The following is an 18,094-nucleotide window of genomic DNA, read 5'->3' as shown; positions in this document are numbered from 1 at the left end:
ACGCAGAGTTGTCTCGTGGTATCGCCCCTATAGGGCACTGCACGGGCCGATTTTTTCAGTCCAGGCCCGGCCCGGGCCCGTTTTTACGTTGGGCTGCCCGCCCGAGCCCGATCAAAACTTTTATGGCGAGACCCGGGCCCGGCCCGGGCCCGGAAATAATCTACGTTACCCGCCCGGCCCGGCCCGCCACCCCTTTCTTTACCTTAGGCCCGAGCCCGGCCCGAGCCCGGCTCGACACCGGCCCGAACCCAGCCCGAGACCGAAAAATACATGTTTTTTTCAGAGTTGAGACGCCCGAGAATAACTCGCTGCACGTTACATGCGCACCACCAGAAAGCCCGAGCCCGGCCCGGGCCCGCGTGAAAAAACCCGAGCCCGGCCCGGGTCCGGGTAAAAAAAAAAACACCGCATATCCACGGGGTGAATGATGATGAGTGGGCGAAGCTTCGGAGGGAATCATCGGTAAACCGTGATCTTCCGTGTTAATTCGCCCAGTCTCGCCGCACTAAATCGAACGATTGACTTCCACCAATGACACTCGCCATATGTGACGTCATTCCTATTTTATAACAGCGCCCTTCATTATAATTGCACCATCTCCCGCTTAAGGGGACGCTAGCACAAACGCGTTAGAAACGTGCAGTACTCTAAGGGGAAGAGGCCACAGCGTCTTACGCAGCCGTTTACACATGCCGGAACGTGCACCGCGTTTGCCGACGCTATCAGCGTTTTGAATACGGGGGTAAGGCGGAGAGGCCACAGCGTCTTACACCAGTTTCTTACACGGGCCGTAACGCGCTAGCACAAACGCATTAGAAACGCGCAGTCTTTCGTTAATGTTGGGTATTTATTGCCATCGTGGTGCGTCTGTCCATGTGCGCTTCATGGCGTAGTGGTTAGCGCCACGCGTTCAGAAGCGAGGGGTCCCTGGTTCGATTCCGCTACGGACACAACTTTCGGAATTTTTTTTTCTCATAAAAGAAGACGTGGCTACCTACTACTACTACTACTACTACTACTACTACAGAGGAGGGACAGACCCACACCCTAAGGAGCTTCGCCCCTAAAAGCACACGCCGTGCCCGAGCCCGGCCCGAGCCCATGTAGTGCTCTAATCGCCCCTTTATTTTGTTTTAACAGCATAGCTGTTTAAGCCGGCCGTAATGTGTGCCGCCTGCCACTGCATTGCCTAGCAACCACCTCGCGGAGCGTCGCGCGCTATGCTCGGGAGAGAGAAATAGAAAATGGGAGCGAGAGAGAGAGAGAGCGCGCGTCGCGCGCTAAGCTCGGGAGAGAGAAAGAGAAAATGAGAGCGCGCGCGAGAGAGAAACAAATTGTAGCAGCACCAACGAGGCAACGCGCTGAAGTGCTGCTGACGCCATCTGCTCTTCTCCGTTTCTCTGCATTAGCGCCGAACGCTCGCGGTGTCCGTGGCTGCAGCAGGCGCCTCTGGCGGCGGCTCGGCCGAGCTCCCACCCATAGAGTTTCACACTACAAAACCTAGAGGGAAATGTGGTGCTGCTGCGCTGTGGTATGCGTGGGAATGCCGGTATATTGTGGATTCGGATTGGATTGGCATCGTTCTTGGAGAGCCCGAACGCCTTGAAGACGCGCCTGGCTAGCACCGTTCCGTCGGTCACAATGATTCATTTCCTGCTAAAACAGCACGTAAAAAACTGCTTTAGCTTTATTATTACACAATAACATGTTTTGTTTAATTTTGAGGACATACTATTGGATGCACAATTTTATGAAACGTAGAAAGGATCAGCTGGCTGCTAAAGTTGGAGGGCAGACGACAAGATTCACGCTCGCTTTGAACAACTGTCGTCTGTTCTGCTTTTATTCGCTTGATGCTGCATTGTAGTGAGTTAAACTTTATTGAGAGATGTAATAGGTGAATGAAAGCTTTTTATGGAGTTTATTAAGAACGCGTTATTTGTGTAGCCCATACACGTTTTAGACGAAGCCTCGTACAACACCAGCCAACACAAGCCTCGCAGACACATATCCAGTCATTCCCATGAGAGCACTGCAGCCCTTTAAGAAACTCGCATAGACGGTGGCGCCACTTTTCCCTCTAGGTGTTATACTGAGAAACTCTATGCTCCCACCAGCTGCGTGCATGCGCCGTGACGTCATCCCGGCATGTCGGCTGCTGCGCGCCGCCCGTACACTGCATAGCTTTCGCCCCACTTCCCCTACGTGTGCTCGGACTGTAAGTGCTTCGCGAGGCGTTCCCCGATGCCACGTACCACAAGGAAATGATTACACACTTCGTATAACGTAGCATCAATTGGCATTACTTCATATAACTTAGCATCACTTCGCATAGCCAGGACCAGCTAGGAACCTATCAGCTCTGATGTGCCTTGCGCCACTAGTGCAAGCTACCTCGAATTTTTTATTTGTTTACATTTTGCGTAAACAATACTCTTTACGAAAAATAAAAAACAGCGCCCCCTTCCCCCTCCTTTCCTCTTTTTCTCCTCCATTATAGTTGCCGTGACCTTGCTTTTTAACGCGACAGCGTTAAGGGCCCCGTGTCGCAGTGAATACGGTGTCCGCGTAGGCGGCGTTGTCGGTTAGAGAAAAATCATCCCAAACCACGCAGGCCCTCCGTGCGGCGCATAGGCGTTACTGAACTAATTCAATTTCTCAAAGTCAAATGCATAATAAAAATTCGTAACGTACGACGTACACACGACCTACAGACATGATAGCGTCGGATTTCAATTGGAATATACGAGAAAACATAATTCTGTTACCCGGAAACTGAAACACAAACACCTTTTCCAACTGCCGTTTGAGGCCTGTTTTAGTGGGAGCGGCGTGCCCCACTCGGTTCCTTTCAACACCATGCAGATGGCGCTCGCCTCCGCGCGTCCGCGGCAGCGGCGGCGCCCGCTGTGCGGTGAAAAAATAAAAAAGAACCAGAAAGCTCGCCTTCGTGCATAGCGTTCGCCGCCAGCGTTTGCAGGTAAGCATTACGGTTACATAAGCTGCAGTTGCCGGGAAGCGTGGATCATTGAATGATATCGCGTTCCACTCTTAAAGGCGAAGCTTAAGCGTCCTTCAAGCTTTTTTTTTTGCTTTGTTTTTTTTTCTCGGCAAAGGTGGGGGCTACTCTAGGTGTCTGACCACTGTATAACGAAGCGAGAACAATGAGAGAGAAAAGACGTAACACTTACCTCCTTGAAAGTGATCTTTGCGACGTAGAGGACATCCGCTCCATCCCTCTTGAAGTACGGGTGCGGCTTGTCGCGTATGATGAACACGACGTCGGCGGGGATGGTGTTGGGAAGCTGGTCACCTTCGCCATGGAACCTGACCTTGGTGCCTTCTTTCCATCCGGGCTTCACTTTGATATCGAACAACTTGCTCTCCGGCTTCGGCGTCTGACCGTCTGGGCCCGTCACCGTTCTCGTGATTTTAATTTTCTTTGTGCAACCGTTGTACACTTCCTCGAGTGACACGGGCACGTCGTAATAAATGGTCGGCTCTTGGTGTCGCTCGGTTGCTCCTGCAGTGTCTTGCATAGATTGAATCAATCAATCAATCAATCAATTAATCAATTAGTTTAAGTGAGCAAGAATACCCGAAGGTCTAAATACAGGCGCACAGAGAAAAAGAAAATGGTAGCAGAAAAGCTAAAACAACTACGATCAAAAGTTATGGGTTAAAATAATAGAATAATAAAAAAATCAGTTACAGGCCTGCGCGGCACACGCAGCACAGTCACAGCGTAAGCTGGTTAAGCGGCGCAAGAGGAGCTCCAATTTTGGCACCACGCACAAAAAGTCTTCGCGGCAAAATGTCTTCGCCTCGATTTTGACGAGAACGATCTGAACAGTCCGCCCTGCGACGGCGAGCTGCGGTTGTAATGCTCTCTGCACAGTAGTCTGCTGAGCCCGATGATGCCTGGTTGTATACCCACGCACGTAGCTCTACGATTCACTTCTTGAGCAGCGGTTCGTACCTTGAGAGGAGACGCAACGTGTACCGAAGAGGTACCCAGAATACGTGGCGCACATCTAACATCGGGATAGCGTTGATTGCGCGCCTCGTCTGAATCGCATCGCGTCTGAATTGCATCTTGTCGCACACGGTGGTTGCAGGCACGTTAACTAGATGGTGCCACCATATTGGCGGAGGCTCGGGTCGTCTTCGCCTGCGCGCCTGGCACGCACGCGCAGATTCGCATTAGATTCACACTAGATTCGCACCGGTTCTACTGCCGATGCGGTCGTAGAAGTCTCGCTTCTTTTGTCGCTCAGCACCTAGGACGTGTGAACGTTTATTGGTTATTCATCGATTAGCATAGCTAATCGATTAATAACCAATAAACACAATTAGCATAGATTAATCGATTAGCATAGCTAACCGATTAATAACCAATAAATTCCTGAAAATGCTGGGGATCACTAGCCCAGAAGCTAGGACTAGCTAGGTGCCCATCAGCTCCGCTGTCTCTTTAGCATTGCGCCTCCAGTGCGCCTCCAGCATTGCGCTATTTTTTTTTTTAATGGGGTGAAGTCTGACTGAGATGGGGACTGATGAAGATAATGATTTTTTCTTTTACAAGCTGGTTGGTTCTCATCAATAAATCATTCACCATTTCTTGTCTCTCCAGAACAAAGTAGCTGGGAAGAACTTCATGAGTTTGCCACGTGCCGTACGCTGGCGCTGTACATCAAAATTTAAGGAGGATGGGGATTCTATCTTATCTATCCAAAGGCGACTATAATTCAAAATGTAAATATTGCGACACAGATCCAGCTGATCAGAATCATATTCTATGGGGTTGTAGGAATAATCCTCCCCCAAGAAGTCTGCTACGGCAAGCTCCCTCACAGGAGGCGTGGGACTCCGTACTAAAATCTACTAACGCTCAAACCCAAGCCGGGCTGGCGGAGTGGGTGGCGAAGGTCGCGGCCAGCTGGACGCCACTCTAGCCCCCTCTGCCTGACCCCGGCTCCCCCCCCCCCACCCCTTGTCTTCAATAAAGTTTATTTCCTCCTCCTCCTGGGGGGGGGGGGGGGGTCAGGACATCCGGGCATTCCCGTCTGATTCGCGCATCTGTGTATAGCTAACTACGCCACCTTTCAAGCGTACTGGTTAACGGCTCCATCTCTTACGGTACATAACGCGATGAAGGAATAAACGCTATCTAAATATTCTCCCTGAAACAAATACATACATGCCTCAGCATTCATTCAATACAGCGAATATTTTTTTTAAACCGGCCGGCTATTCGCTTATATTGACAATCATCGTCGATAGTTCCTGCGCCATTTTTATGTCAATACTCGTCCAGTTTCCTGCGCTGCACGAGGGATATCCCACTTCCACGCAAAACTTTCGCTTTAGTTTTGCTTCAATTATTTCATAATCATTTTCATAACGTCTGCTCCGTCAGTCTCTTAATTAAACTCGCATTCAGCGCATAATTCCTTTCTTTTCGTGGTTTGTTTAATTTTTCCTTTTTTTTCCCCGAGAGAATCATTCCGTGGTACAAAAAAACACTCCTGATCTTTAAAGCCTGTCATATCATATTCTTCTAACTGCAAAACAATCAAAACCTTTTCTTTTCTCTTTCTTTTCAGGTGACGATGAAATGCCAGAAGGTTTATAACAACAACAAAAAAAAAAAAAAAAAAAAAAAAACATTTTTACCTTGAATACGAAATGCAGCACCTTGCGACCCACCTGACACACCATGACATCAGAGGAGATTCGCTGCTTTGCGGGAAAGAGCAAATGCTCCACGGTGATTCTAAAAGACGTGTATGTACCACATGACTGCGACAATGTGAAGGGAAAACAGGGCGCGGCGCTTAAATAATCGAGTTACTACAACATACGACCTCAACACATGTTCTAGAAAAAAAAAAAGTTGTCGCAGTTTCACCTGAAAGGCGAAGCATCAATTGCGATAGCAAATTTGTAGAGAGCTATACGGAGTAATGATAGTAGCTTTATCAGGTGTATAAACTTGGACATGCAGCAGCACCGGCAACACGCAGAACTGTTGTCGACGCCGTCGGCGTTTTGCCCGCGTTCGCACAAAATGCGTGCGGCGTTGTTGACTGTTGCCGGAGCCTCTGATACAAATAGGCACTTGGTGCCGCAGCTAAACGTCGCCTCCCTTCCCTCCCCCCCACGGCCTTTCGCGCGTCGGAAGAAGGCGCGTTTGCTCTACATATATGGTGATTGTAAAGGAGGAAAGAGACGCCTACTTCTGCAGCCCGGAAGTAGGCGCCCGGGAGCACGGCGCAGAACGCGCGTTTGTTCTCCGCCGTGGGTTCACTCCCCGTGAAAGCGTGCGTCTCTCGCGCCCTTTCACTCGCACATACAGCGTTCGGCGGCGCGCGGCGACGAGACGGCCCTGAGGAGGGGCAAGCGTCGCAGTGCACCGGGAGCAGACGGAGTGACACTCCAGATGCTCCGCAACCTGGCCACCAGTGAGCAACGACGCCTGCTCGACTGCTACAACAACATCTGGTGGTCAGGACAGGTGCCGGAGGCCTGGCGCACAGCCATCGTGGCCCCCATTCTGAAGAGCAATAAGCCGGCTAACGAGCTGTCCTCATACCGACCGGTCTCTCTCACCTCCGCTGCCTGCAAGGTGATGGAGGCCATTGCTCTGGCACGGCTAGAATGGGTGGCCCGCGCCTGCGGGTTCCTCGCGGACCAGCAGACAGGCTTCCGGCGCCGAAGGTGCACTGCGGACTCCATCGCAGACGTCGTCTCCACTCTGGAGGACGCCAGGGCCAGCGGAGACCTCGCCATGCTCCTCCTCATCGACGTCAAGGGGGCGTTCGATGGCCTCCCACATGCGGTCGTCCAGCAGGCTCTGGACCTCCTGGGCATTGGCGGCAACCTGCGGCGGTTCCTGTCATCGTTCCTGAACGACCGCACCCTCAGGGTCCGCGTGGGCCATGCAAGGAGCACTCCCCGTCCGGTCGCAGCAGGCGTACCACAAGGGTCAGTGGTGAGCCCGTTTCTCTTCAAACCTCGCCTGGCCTGGTTGCCTGCTGCACTGCCGACCGACCCTCACTACAAGGTGGAGTGCTCCATCTACGCGGATGACATCGCCCTGTGGGTGCGGGGACCGCCGCAGTCAAGCCGCCACGTGTGCCTGGCCCTCCAGAGAGCCCTGGACACCACGGCCGCCTACCTGGGAAGCATCGGACTCTCGGTTTCGACGGGGAAGACGGTGGCCCTCCTCGTCCACCCGAGAGCAGCGGCACGGCGCTCAGCTCCCCGGCTGCAGCTGGAAGGCGTGCGCATCCCATGGAGTACGACTGTGTCGTACCTTGGGCTGCGCATCGACCACCGGCTAACCTGGCTACCGGCAGTCGGGGCCATGCAGACCCAGACCATCAGGGTCCGCAAGGCCGTGTCGCAGCTCCTTGCCCATGGAGAGGGCTGCTCGGTGAAGTGGGCCCTGCGGCTCTACGAGGCGGCGGCCACATCACGCCTGCGGTACGCCCTCCCGCTGGTGGCGCTGCCGCCACGCCGCCTCGAAAAGTTGGAGCTGCAGCACCGGGGCGGCCATCCGACTCTGCCTGGGCGTCCCCCGGAGCTCCCAGATTGCCGCTACCCTTGCGGAGGCTGGAGCATGGCCCCTGTCGCTCCTCTTCCTGCAGCAGGGGCTGAGGCACGTCGACCGCCGCCACCATGCTCCTGATGGCAGAGGCCTGCTGCGTCGCCTCCAGTCCCGGCCTTCCTCAAGGATGGGTCAGCTGTGCCGCCTCTACGAGGAGGTGGTTGGCAACCCACCGCCGAATGCGGTACAGCTGCCCCCACCGCAGAGGCATCCTGTCCCCATCGCCACGGAGCTGCCCGGGATTTCGAAGAGGCGCTCGCCCGCTTGCGCCCTGCAGCAGACGGCCGCCTGCCTCCTGGACGAGACCCTCGGAGACCACCTCCTGGTGTACGTCGACGGGTCGGTGGTACCGGACACCGGCTCTGCCACGGCGGCCTGCACGGCACCAGCCCTGCAGAAGAGCAGGCAGTGTCGACTACCCAGACACGCCAGCTCGACTGCAGCGGAGGTGGCAGGCCTCCACCTGGCCGTCGACCTGCTCTCCGAGGAGCTTCCTGGGGTACCAGCGGCCATCCTCTGCGACTCCAAGGCAGCCCTCCTCGGCCTGCAGAGGCCAGAAAGCGCCATCCTTGGAGTCGCACTGCTGTCTACCCGGCTGACAGCGCTGCAGGACGCAGGCCACCCGGTGTCCCTGCACTGGATCCCTGCCCACGTAGGGATCCCGGGCAACGAGGCAGCCGACACCCTGGCGAAGGACGCCCACCACACCACTGTGGCCCCTCAGTCGGGCCGTGACGGAGGGCGACTTCACAGGACTGAGGCTGCGGCGACACCTGGCGACCCACCACCCAGACAAACGGGTGGCACTGGGATGCCCCCCACGACCACTCCCCCCGCGAGGCCTGGCTCGCAGGGAGACCTCGCTCCTTCTTCTCCGGCTCCGCATCGGCTGCAGCTGGACGGCAGCACGCAGCTACCGACTGGGACGAGCGCGTCCCCGGCCTGCAGCTCCTGCGGGGAGCCGGAGACGATCGAACATCTCCTGCTGGCCTGCCCGGCGTACCTCCAGCAGCGGGGCCCACTCCTGCAGGAGTTCCGCCGCCTGGGCCTCCCCTCTGGCAAGGAGGAAGATCTCCTCTTCCCCGGCCGACACCACCTTTCTGCACTTCGAGGCGTCGTGGAGTTCCTTGACTCGTCAGGGCTCTCCGCACGCCTCTAAGGACATTTCTACAAGCGGGAAGGCCTCACGGCCTCCCACCCCACCCCAGGCCTGACCGGCCTGGCACAACACCCCTGCAGACTCTGCAGCACACCAAGGCCTTCCATCTCGGCCTGATACGTGCCGCCTATGCCTGCCGGTTTTGCTTCGCCCAGCCATGGCGACTCCACTCTATCCCTTCTTTCGCTCCCATTTACCCCTCCCCGTTGGCGCTGAGCCGTGCTCCCTCAAGGGCTGCAGAAGATAGCGCCAACCTTTCCCTTTCCCTCAAGAACCACTTATCATCATCATCATCGACGATTTCATCTGCATTGACGTCATACGGAACCTCACGGTGACGGCGACGCCGACGGCAGAAATCTGCTTTGGAGTGTCCATATAATTGATATCGCAATAAAAATTCAGTGCCATTCCACTCTGTGAAGGTGGATGACCAGCGAAGCTGTGTATGTGGTGATTGACCGTTGCTCCGGTGTAACGTTCCATGCAAGTTTGCGAGATGGGGGCCATATGGACGGTTCGCATTTCTTTCCGCATCGCGGTACTGGCTGGAAGCACGCTTACGCTTGGCGTACGCAGCCCGCTCATCGTCGGTGGTCTCCTTCCGCTGCCGTCACGCCCATTCCCTTTTCTGTTTACGCCGTCGTTCTTGGTAGGCACGTTGTTCTTCTTCAGACCGTACTACACGCAGCCCACCCATTTCACAGTTGGAGCCGAACTGAGGAAAGAAGCCTACGTAGAGCATGACGCCAGGAGACAGAAGACACTCAGATATGTAGGCACAAGTTTGATTACGCGGGATGGCGTACACGTTTATGGTGCGAACGTAGACATGGCCGACGCGGGTCAAAGTGTAGTATTTGTTCTTATCGGCTTAATATATGATACGGGTTGTATTTGGACCCAAGATAGTAAACTTATTTTTGCAAGTTGGCGGGGTGCTTGAAGCCTGCTTCACCTCCGCCGCAAGTCGGCCCGGTATTGCGCTATCATCTGGACTTTTGGTCTATACAGACATCAATCCACTGGAAACTAGCTATATATACAGCTTCGCTGTAAGAAAGAGGAAAGATTTTAGACTATTTTCCACCATAAATTATGGGTCAAAAACAGCGTTCATATTGTGCGGCGTCGATCACCCCCTAACTCCATCTGACAAGCACATAAGTAGGACGCGTGAACGTATGCCTATGGTGGGCGATTTAGCATCACACATGTGCGTTTTCAAGATAAAACACAACGTTAGATTCGCACCGGTTCTACTGCCGATGCGGTCGTAGAAGTCTCGCTTCTTTTTGTCGCTCAGCACCTCGAACGCCTCGTCAATCTCCTTGAACTTCTCTACGGCCTCCGGAGACTTGTTAATGTCTGGATGGTACTTGCAGGCGAGCTTCCGGTAGGCCTCCACGACGTCGTTCTTGCTGGCATCCTTGCCGATGCCGAGGATATGGTAGTAGTCTTTAACCATCGTCTCCTGCAAGGGTAACAGGAACAAGATTAGCAAGATGAACAAGCGGGCCCAGGACGAACAGAGCAGACCTGATCTGGAGGCCATGGTTGCACTAGTCTATAAGCCCACAGTTAGACGTGACATTCTTTCTGGATCAGTTTTGGAGGTATGAGTGCTTTCGCATTTTCCGCGATAAGTCGAATGAAATGCAAGAGTCACGACTAAGCCCATATCTGCAGCATTAATATTGACACGTGTGGTCATTTATCTTTCTCCGGTTGCCGCTTTTCATCGGATGACAAAGGTTAAACGTTATCGCTCGGCGCAGGACGCGCCTGCGTGTATGGGAACCTTCTCGAATGCTATCGATGACTATCCGTTGTCTGTTGTCATCGAACCTATAGTGTAACCTGATTGTATGCGCAACGCGATTTGTGTAGTACTTTCGGGAATGCACGCGGACACCAACGATTAAGCTAGAACGTTCGACGTGTCATGTATAAAAGCCGAAGTGCTTGAGCCGCATATCAGATTTTCGCCGATCGCCGACTGTACTTGACGCTATATCGTCGACCATCGAGTGTCACTTTTCTTTCTGGGCACAGGTTCACCCAATAAACAGTTAGTTTTCACTGTTCAAAGTTTTCACTAGTGCTTGATTCTTCGCCGTCCTTACAACTGAACAATATCTGTTATCGAAGCTTCACTTATTTCGGTTTTACTGATAATTCAGGAGTCTAAGCTCGGAAAAGAACGATGACAGCGAGTTATGAAAGATATCCAGGCCACGAAAGTAAGCGTTATAAAGACTCTGTAGTCCGGTCGCCGAAACAGATCTGAGGCTAGGGAAGCCCGGCGGAGCGCGCGCCAACCCCATTTCCTTGCCTTTTTTTCTCCTCGCGAGACACGAAACGACACTGATTGGCCGCGCGCGTCACGTTATCCGGCGCCGGCGCAGCTTTCTCCGCACCTGTTTCTTTCTTTCTTTCCTTCCTTATTACTTTCTTTATTTCTTCTCCCTGGCTCATACCAGCATATCCCTGGCTCATACCCGCATAATCAAAGCGGGTATGCGCCACACATGACTTTTTGCGTGACTACGCCGCCACCGAAATTTGTAATGCAATACAAGCTTCGCTTGAAGAAGGAGTGGTCCTAATACTGATCCTTGAGGGACGCCGCTAGTTGCCATGTAAAAAAGAAGACGTTTGGCCATTGACGTCAATATAGCACGATTTATCAAGACGATAATTGCGCAAGAGATTGACAAGTGACGAGTCAACATCAATGTGCGTAAGCTTGGTCAGAAGCCGCGAGTGGCTGCCTACATCAAAAGCTTTGCTGAAGTTACAGTAAACGGTGTCAACTTGCCCCCTTTGAAGTACCGGTGCGGATATCTGCGTAATGAAACGCGGAGCTATTATCCCGTGGGTCGGCGCAGTGACGTCACGGCTTAGCTCCGTTCTGCGCAGCCGCGGCAACTACTCGGCACGGCGACGTCATGGATTGGTAAAGCTAAATTGAAGCGATGCGGCGCGCGCGATGACGTTACGGCTCATGCAGCTGTGGCGAGGCTCGGCGCAGCTGGGGCGAGGCGTTGCTAGGCGACGCATGGTGACGTCATCGCCAGGCGGAGGTTTTGCGGCGTACACTCGACGGACCATCCTCGAGCTTAAACAGCTTCTCTAGTTCACAGAGGTATGTGCCATTGCGCTTGGACCCTTTATGCACTACCACCAAGATCGGCCCACATTTCGGCGTTACACCTGACGGCAAACGCCCAGGTTAAAGAGCTTAGCTGTTTCTGATAATAATAATGTAGAGAGAGAGAGAGAGAGAGATAAGTTTAATGATGCGAAATGCAGAGAGGTCGGCCAGAGGTAAATTCCTCTAGCCAGCTACTCTGCGTTGGGGGAAGGGGAAGAGGGAAAGAAAGAGGGAAGAAAAAGGCGCATGATGGGTGACGATGATGAGAGAAGGAGGATATGAAACATATGGCAAGCACTTTGGCATGCTCAAAGCCTACAGTCCAGGCCCGTACTTTTTAAAAAGTTCAGTAGCGCCTGCATGGCCTTGAAACTTGATTGAGTGTCTGGCCAAGGGCCTAAAATAACGTCCTCCGACAACGGTGGGCTGTCGAGACGCGTAAGGTCATTATTCAACCTTTGACGCTCTTGCACGTACCTAGGGCAGTCACAAAGCACATGACCTATAGTCTCTTTGACATTGCACAATTCACAGTCTGGAGACTCGGTGCGTCGCATGAGGTGTACGTATCCGCGCGTAAACGCTACCCCCAGCCTTAGTCTGTGCAGAAGACTGGCACAGCTGCGTTTAATTTTCGGTGGTAGCCTAAATTTCATGGTAGGGTCCAATCTCTGCAGTCGTCTGTGTCGATTATCCGGATTGTCCCAGTGCTTTTCAGTCGATTTTCGGATGACACTGGAGAGAAGGCAGTTGGCGTCCGCTCTTGAAAAAGGAATCGCAAGCATTGACTCTGGTTCTTCCAGTGCTTTCTTTGCTTCGGCATCAGCCAATTCGTTGCCGTGTATACCACAGTGACTGGGAATCCACTGAAATGTGATGTGGTGGCCGTTTTCTTGCGCTAAAGTGTATAGCTCGGCAGTTTGAAGAGCCAACACTCTGTAAGCGCTTTCTTTCAACACCAGTCTTAGTAGTTGCAGAGCCGACTTTGCGTCACTGAAGACTGTCCATACTTGAGGAGGCTGTTGCAAAATATATCGAACGGCCTCTCTGATTGCCACTAATTCCGTAGATGTTGTAGTCGCCTTGTTACACAGACGAAACCGTCGAATGACTTCATGCGCAGGCACGACGAAAGCCGCACCAGACGCATACGACGAGACCGATCCGTCTGTATACACATTCACCGAGGAGTCATATTCTTTCGACATATATTCAAGTGTTAAATGTCTGAGGCCGACGGTAGGTATTCGCGATTTTTTAGAAATTCCGGGAATAGATAGACGCACCCGTATTTTAGACATTACCCATGGGGGCATACGTGGAAGGTCAGCAGGGGCAAAGTATGATGGTATGGCAGATTCTTGGCATTTAATGGCTCTTGAAAATGTGGAGTCTGGCCGTATGTCGGGAAGTGTCGATAACGGGTGGCATCCATGACGGCACAGTAGTCGCAGGAATACTCGAAGAGGTTCGCATCGTAGATAGACAGGTAAAGGGGTGACGCGAGCCTCCTCAATTGTTCCGTAGGTTGAGGTGCAACGTGGAACACCGAGACATGTTTTCAGCATCTGTGCCTGGGCACTTTCCAGCGTACGCAAACATGACCGGCTCATACCTGATAAAACTGGCAGGCTATACCGAATGTAGCCGACGTAGAGAGCCTGGTACAGCCGGAGTAGCGAATGCTCAGATGGGCCCCACTTCATACCGGCCAAAAAGCGAAAAACTTGAGCAAGCCCAGTTAATTTTTTCTTTAACATTGCCACATGCTTTGACCATGAAACACCGCGGTCAATGACAACGCCGAGGTATCTGTGGTGGGCCACATATGGGATGGTATTGCCATTGATCATAATTGGATACCAACACATAAGCTTCCGTGTGAACGCTATCGCAGCGCACTTTTCTGGAGCCAGTTGCAGTCCTTGGCACTGCAGGTACTGAGACGTTAAAGAAACGGCTCGTTGCAATCTTGCACGAATTTGCGGTCGTGTGACTGCGGACGCCCATATGCATATGTCATCTGCGTAGGTACTGATGCGTACTGTGTCAGGAATTATTTCCGCAAGGCCAATAAGGGCAATATTGAAAAGAGTCGGGCTGAGGACTCCTCCTTGAGGCACTCCACGGACCACAACGTGTCTTCTCGTTTCGCCATCAGTTGTGGACATGAAGACTGTGCGACCATCTAGGTAACTTTCAATCCACATGTAGAGACGTAATAATAATGTAATAATAATGTAAATATTTCGCTAGGGTACTGCAGGTAGAACCCATTTATTCCTACATTCTTCCGTCTAACTTCGTCGTCGTCTTCTCTTCTGCATTACTACGCTGGCGATGTGGTTCGCCACAGACTCCCAATCAGCTGTCTTGGCCCCCACGAGGACAATAATACGGCCGCACATTCCCAATGGAAGCCTTTTCAAATTTTTCACCTGGTCCTTGGTAGTGTATTGTCTTCAGGAGTCCTTGGTGTCTGACTGTCTTGACGACAAAGTAAGGTCCTGTAAAGGGCCTTTCCGAATCAAGTCCCTTTCGGACCAGAACCGACGAATCTGGTTCAATCTCCGGCATTTTTTTTTGCTTTGTCTGCTGTCAAAATTCTTTTTCATTGGAACTCTATATTTTTTTCGCTGCTGAGAAGTCTTGGGGTGTTCCTTCAGATCAATTAGTTTCACTAAACCCAGTTCGTGACCCGCTGGCAGCCATGAGCTCGTGCCAAATGCCGCAAAATGTGGGCTGCATCCCAGGCCCGCTGTATATGATCTGTTGTGATGTGCTACGGCTCCTTATAAGGCTCGTTTCCAGCCGCCTTGGAATTCGGGGTATAATCTAATGTACATCTTCAAGTCCCTTATCATTCGCTCTGCAAGGGAATTCGCTTCCGGATGATGAGGTGCTGGGAAACGAAGGGTGATATTTCTTTTCTCATGCACGAAGTGGCAGTTTCTCGCTTTTAGAGGCTGGGTCATTGTCTTCGACGACGATTCTGACGTCCTTGAAGGGTTCTCGTTCCAGCAATGATATCACGCAGTTTGCGTCCTCTTTTCCAGCTTTGGCGGCGACAAAACGCGTGCACTCGTTTACGGCGACAAGGAATGTTTGCGTCTTCCTAACTCCCTCCCCCCACCGCCCTTTTTTTTTTTTATTTCCGCGAAATCAATTGTCGTGTGTCACTGCGCTTGAACGCCTTTCCAGTAGATGTCACCTCACCTAAAGGACTTTAGAGCGCCCGTGTGTCAGGGGTATCAGTCAACTTTACTGAATGCGCAAAACCTTTATCCATATCGGTCCCCGACGCGCACCGTCTGCTTCTAAATTTCCAGAAACAATGATATCCTACATTGCTGTCTTTCCTTTCTGTTTTTTTTTTTTTGTTTTGTTTTTTTTTTCATTTCCGGCTTGTGCGCGGCGGTATCACGGCGATTTGAGAGCTACGAGGCATTCAGCGCATGCCGTGATAGGAGACCCTCTTTCGCTTGAACCTTGAACCTGGATCCGCTATTTCTCGGTGCGGCCCTCTAGGCATAGCGAGCGCTTATTGCATTCGCGAATAGGCAAATGACGAGAGAAGTGCACGACCAGCCTACGCCAAGGCGAAGCGGGCTACACCACTACATTCGTGGGTGCCGTAGAAATGTTCAGTAATGTCGAGTCAGCTAGCACATTCTTTTAATACAATTTCATCGAATCAAGAGCGTGAACAAACCTGCTTGCACTCGCGGAAGAGCTTCAGGAAAGCTTCACTTCACACCCAGCCAGGGGTTTCTGCAAAGTCTTTTAGCAAATAAGCTTTAAAACTCGATCGCCTGTGGGGAATAGCGCAATTATAGCTCTGGAGCTGGTCTACCCAAAAAGGCGGACATTACTTGCACGAGAAATTCAAATTCATAATACACTAAGTAACACAACATCACTAATTAGGTTTCTAATTACCTTACGGCATACATTGCAATTAACTAATTGTAACCGGTGTGATTGCAAGGCATATCCGCTTGAACTGAAATCTGTGGACGACCCCATTTTCGAAATATGCGCCATCAAATTTGGGGTAAATACGCACTGTCGTTCCACTTCCTTTTTCAACGAAACACCGTTTTATGCATTGAAGCACAGAAGTAACTGGGCCGCCAATGTATTTCCTCGCAAAGTTTGGGAATTAATAACTCGAAGCTGGTGTCATCCGGCGAATTCGTTTCATGTAGATCCTCCTTGCCTACTACCCGGCCACAATATGTGGGGTTAGATAATTAGAAACATGATTAATTAGTGAATTGTTGTTAATGATGCCGATTATGAATTTCGATTTCTCGCGTAAACAATGTCCGCCCCTTTGAGAAATCAGGCTCAAGGATTAGAGTTGTGCTATATGCCACAGGTGATTTCTCCAAATACCAAACACCCCGTACATTCAACAAGTCCGTGTTTGCTCACCACATTTTCTTCGTCGTAATCTACGCGTAAGACAAAGCTTTGATACTGCTCTGCGTCGATCAGCCCTGCTCTGCCTACGAGTAATTTATCGCGTAATGTCATTTATTTTTTATCTGGGCTTAATATCACGGGGCAGTCTCTTTAGGCAGCATTCTATACTCTCGTAATCACTTTGGCCTATTCCCCGTGTATAAAGTGCTCCCCTTAGTGCGTTGTGCACTTGTGCTTCGGATTGAACAATTCGCGACGTTTTCTTTTCTTTTCATGAATGGGCGACAAAATACACGACTTACTTTCGGAGTCCAGTCCTGCTGCAGTGTACGAAGTTCTCGATTCGTTCCCTCCGCCCAGATGCGTTTGCGCATGCGTGCCTTTTCGCGCACGCAATCTCTGTGGTGCCTCGTAGCAACTGGCCGTCGCTGTAACGCACCGTCGCGGAGAGAGATACACAGAACAAATGCATCAGCACACCTCTAAGGCGTTATCAGTCGATCGAGTCGTGTACATTCCATAGCGCAACTCCGTATATACTAGATATTCGCGCACACTGCCCGCGGAGGAGGAAGTAAATAATTAATTTACGGGGGTTTGCGAGCCAAAACTACTATCTGATTGTGAGGCACGCGGTAATGGGGGACTCCGGATTAATTCCGACCACCTGGGGTTCTTTAACGTGCACCTAAATCTGAGTACACGGGTGTTTTCTGCGTTTCGCCCCCATCGAAATGCGGCCGCCGTGGCCGGGATTCGATCCCGCGACCTCGTGCTCAGCAGCCCAACACCAAGCAACCACGGCGGGTAGTCGTTAAGAATGATAACGGTATATGACTTAAGTTTGTGCTTATTTCTCTCTCTCTCTCTTTGTTTTGTTCTCGGAGTTCGTAACACACAACAGCACTTCGATTCGAGAATTCACTACTCGAAACTGTCGAACATTCGTTTTCTTTAGAATATCTAAGGGATATGTGACAATATACTTAGTGAAGTCTCAAAGCAGAGAGAACGGTGGAAGCGATTACTATTAAATCCCAATGAGCTTGCTGCAAGAGAGGCGCGGTTTCTGCAGGCAGGCGCACCAGTTCGAGAGTGAATGCACGATGGCAGGTGATTTTTTTCTGTAATTCAATATGAATTATTGACTTCTAGGCAGCCTAAGAAAATAAGCGAAATTGTTGCGTCTCGATTTAGGGAAAGCGATTTAATATTCGCTAGTTTTCAACATGCTTCCATCCGTAAAAAAAAAAAAAAAAAAAATATATATATATATATATATATATATATATATTTGCTGTGCTTTTACAATGCAGTTCTCTCATGTAAAGAACTCGAGATTCTGTGTGCATCTGCATGGGGATATGCAAAGAGCACTTACGTGCGAAAAAGCATGTGAATTAGGCCCCTGCAATGCATTGGATAGAACTAAACCGTCCATGGCAGGACTATGGTACGCGCTCGCACGTGTGCAAACTTGTTGCATTGCAAACAATTCCCCATGCTGAAGCTGTGCTCAAGTGTTGTCCACGTTTGTGATACTGTAAAACATATATTTTTTTTTTATCTTTAAGATCAGAGTTCCGCATGAAGCACGTCTTTGACACACAATTAGTCATCGCAGATTTTTTTATTATTATTATTCTCTTTCGAGGGACATACGTTCCATTAAACGCTGGGGTTTTATGTGCCAATAAAACAGCTATCTGATTATGAGGCACAGTGTTTTGGGGGACTC

The 18,094-nt window shown here is 51.3% G+C and overlaps 1 protein-coding gene and 1 non-coding gene across 2 annotated transcripts in view; one reads left to right on the top strand and one right to left on the bottom strand.

The window, feature by feature from the left end:
* Nucleotides 1–16,771, bottom strand: part of LOC119432524 (dnaJ homolog subfamily B member 4-like) — a 24,614-nt gene extending 7,843 nt beyond the window's left edge. Inside the window, exons 1-3 of the mRNA XM_049658275.1 lie at nt 16,659–16,771; nt 10,026–10,245; nt 3,186–3,532 (exon numbers count right to left, since the gene is read on the bottom strand). Coding sequence (XP_049514232.1) covers nt 3,186–3,532; nt 10,026–10,245; nt 16,659–16,730 — 639 coding nt within the window. The 5' untranslated portion in view covers nt 16,731–16,771. The remainder of the gene's footprint in view (nt 1–3,185; nt 3,533–10,025; nt 10,246–16,658) is intronic.
* LOC119434196 (U2 spliceosomal RNA) lies at nt 9,604–9,786 on the top strand. The gene has a single exon (XR_005188580.1). It is a non-coding gene; the product is annotated as a U2 spliceosomal RNA (small nuclear RNA).
* Nucleotides 16,772–18,094: the final 1,323 nt, after the last annotated feature.

The sequence above is a fragment of the Dermacentor silvarum genome, chromosome 11 (assembly GCF_013339745.2).
Source record: "Dermacentor silvarum isolate Dsil-2018 chromosome 11, BIME_Dsil_1.4, whole genome shotgun sequence".
In the NCBI taxonomy this organism is placed as follows: domain Eukaryota; kingdom Metazoa; phylum Arthropoda; class Arachnida; order Ixodida; family Ixodidae; genus Dermacentor; species Dermacentor silvarum.
The sequence above is the reverse complement of the archived record's forward strand: the minus strand, read 5'-3'. Positions and strand labels throughout refer to the sequence as shown.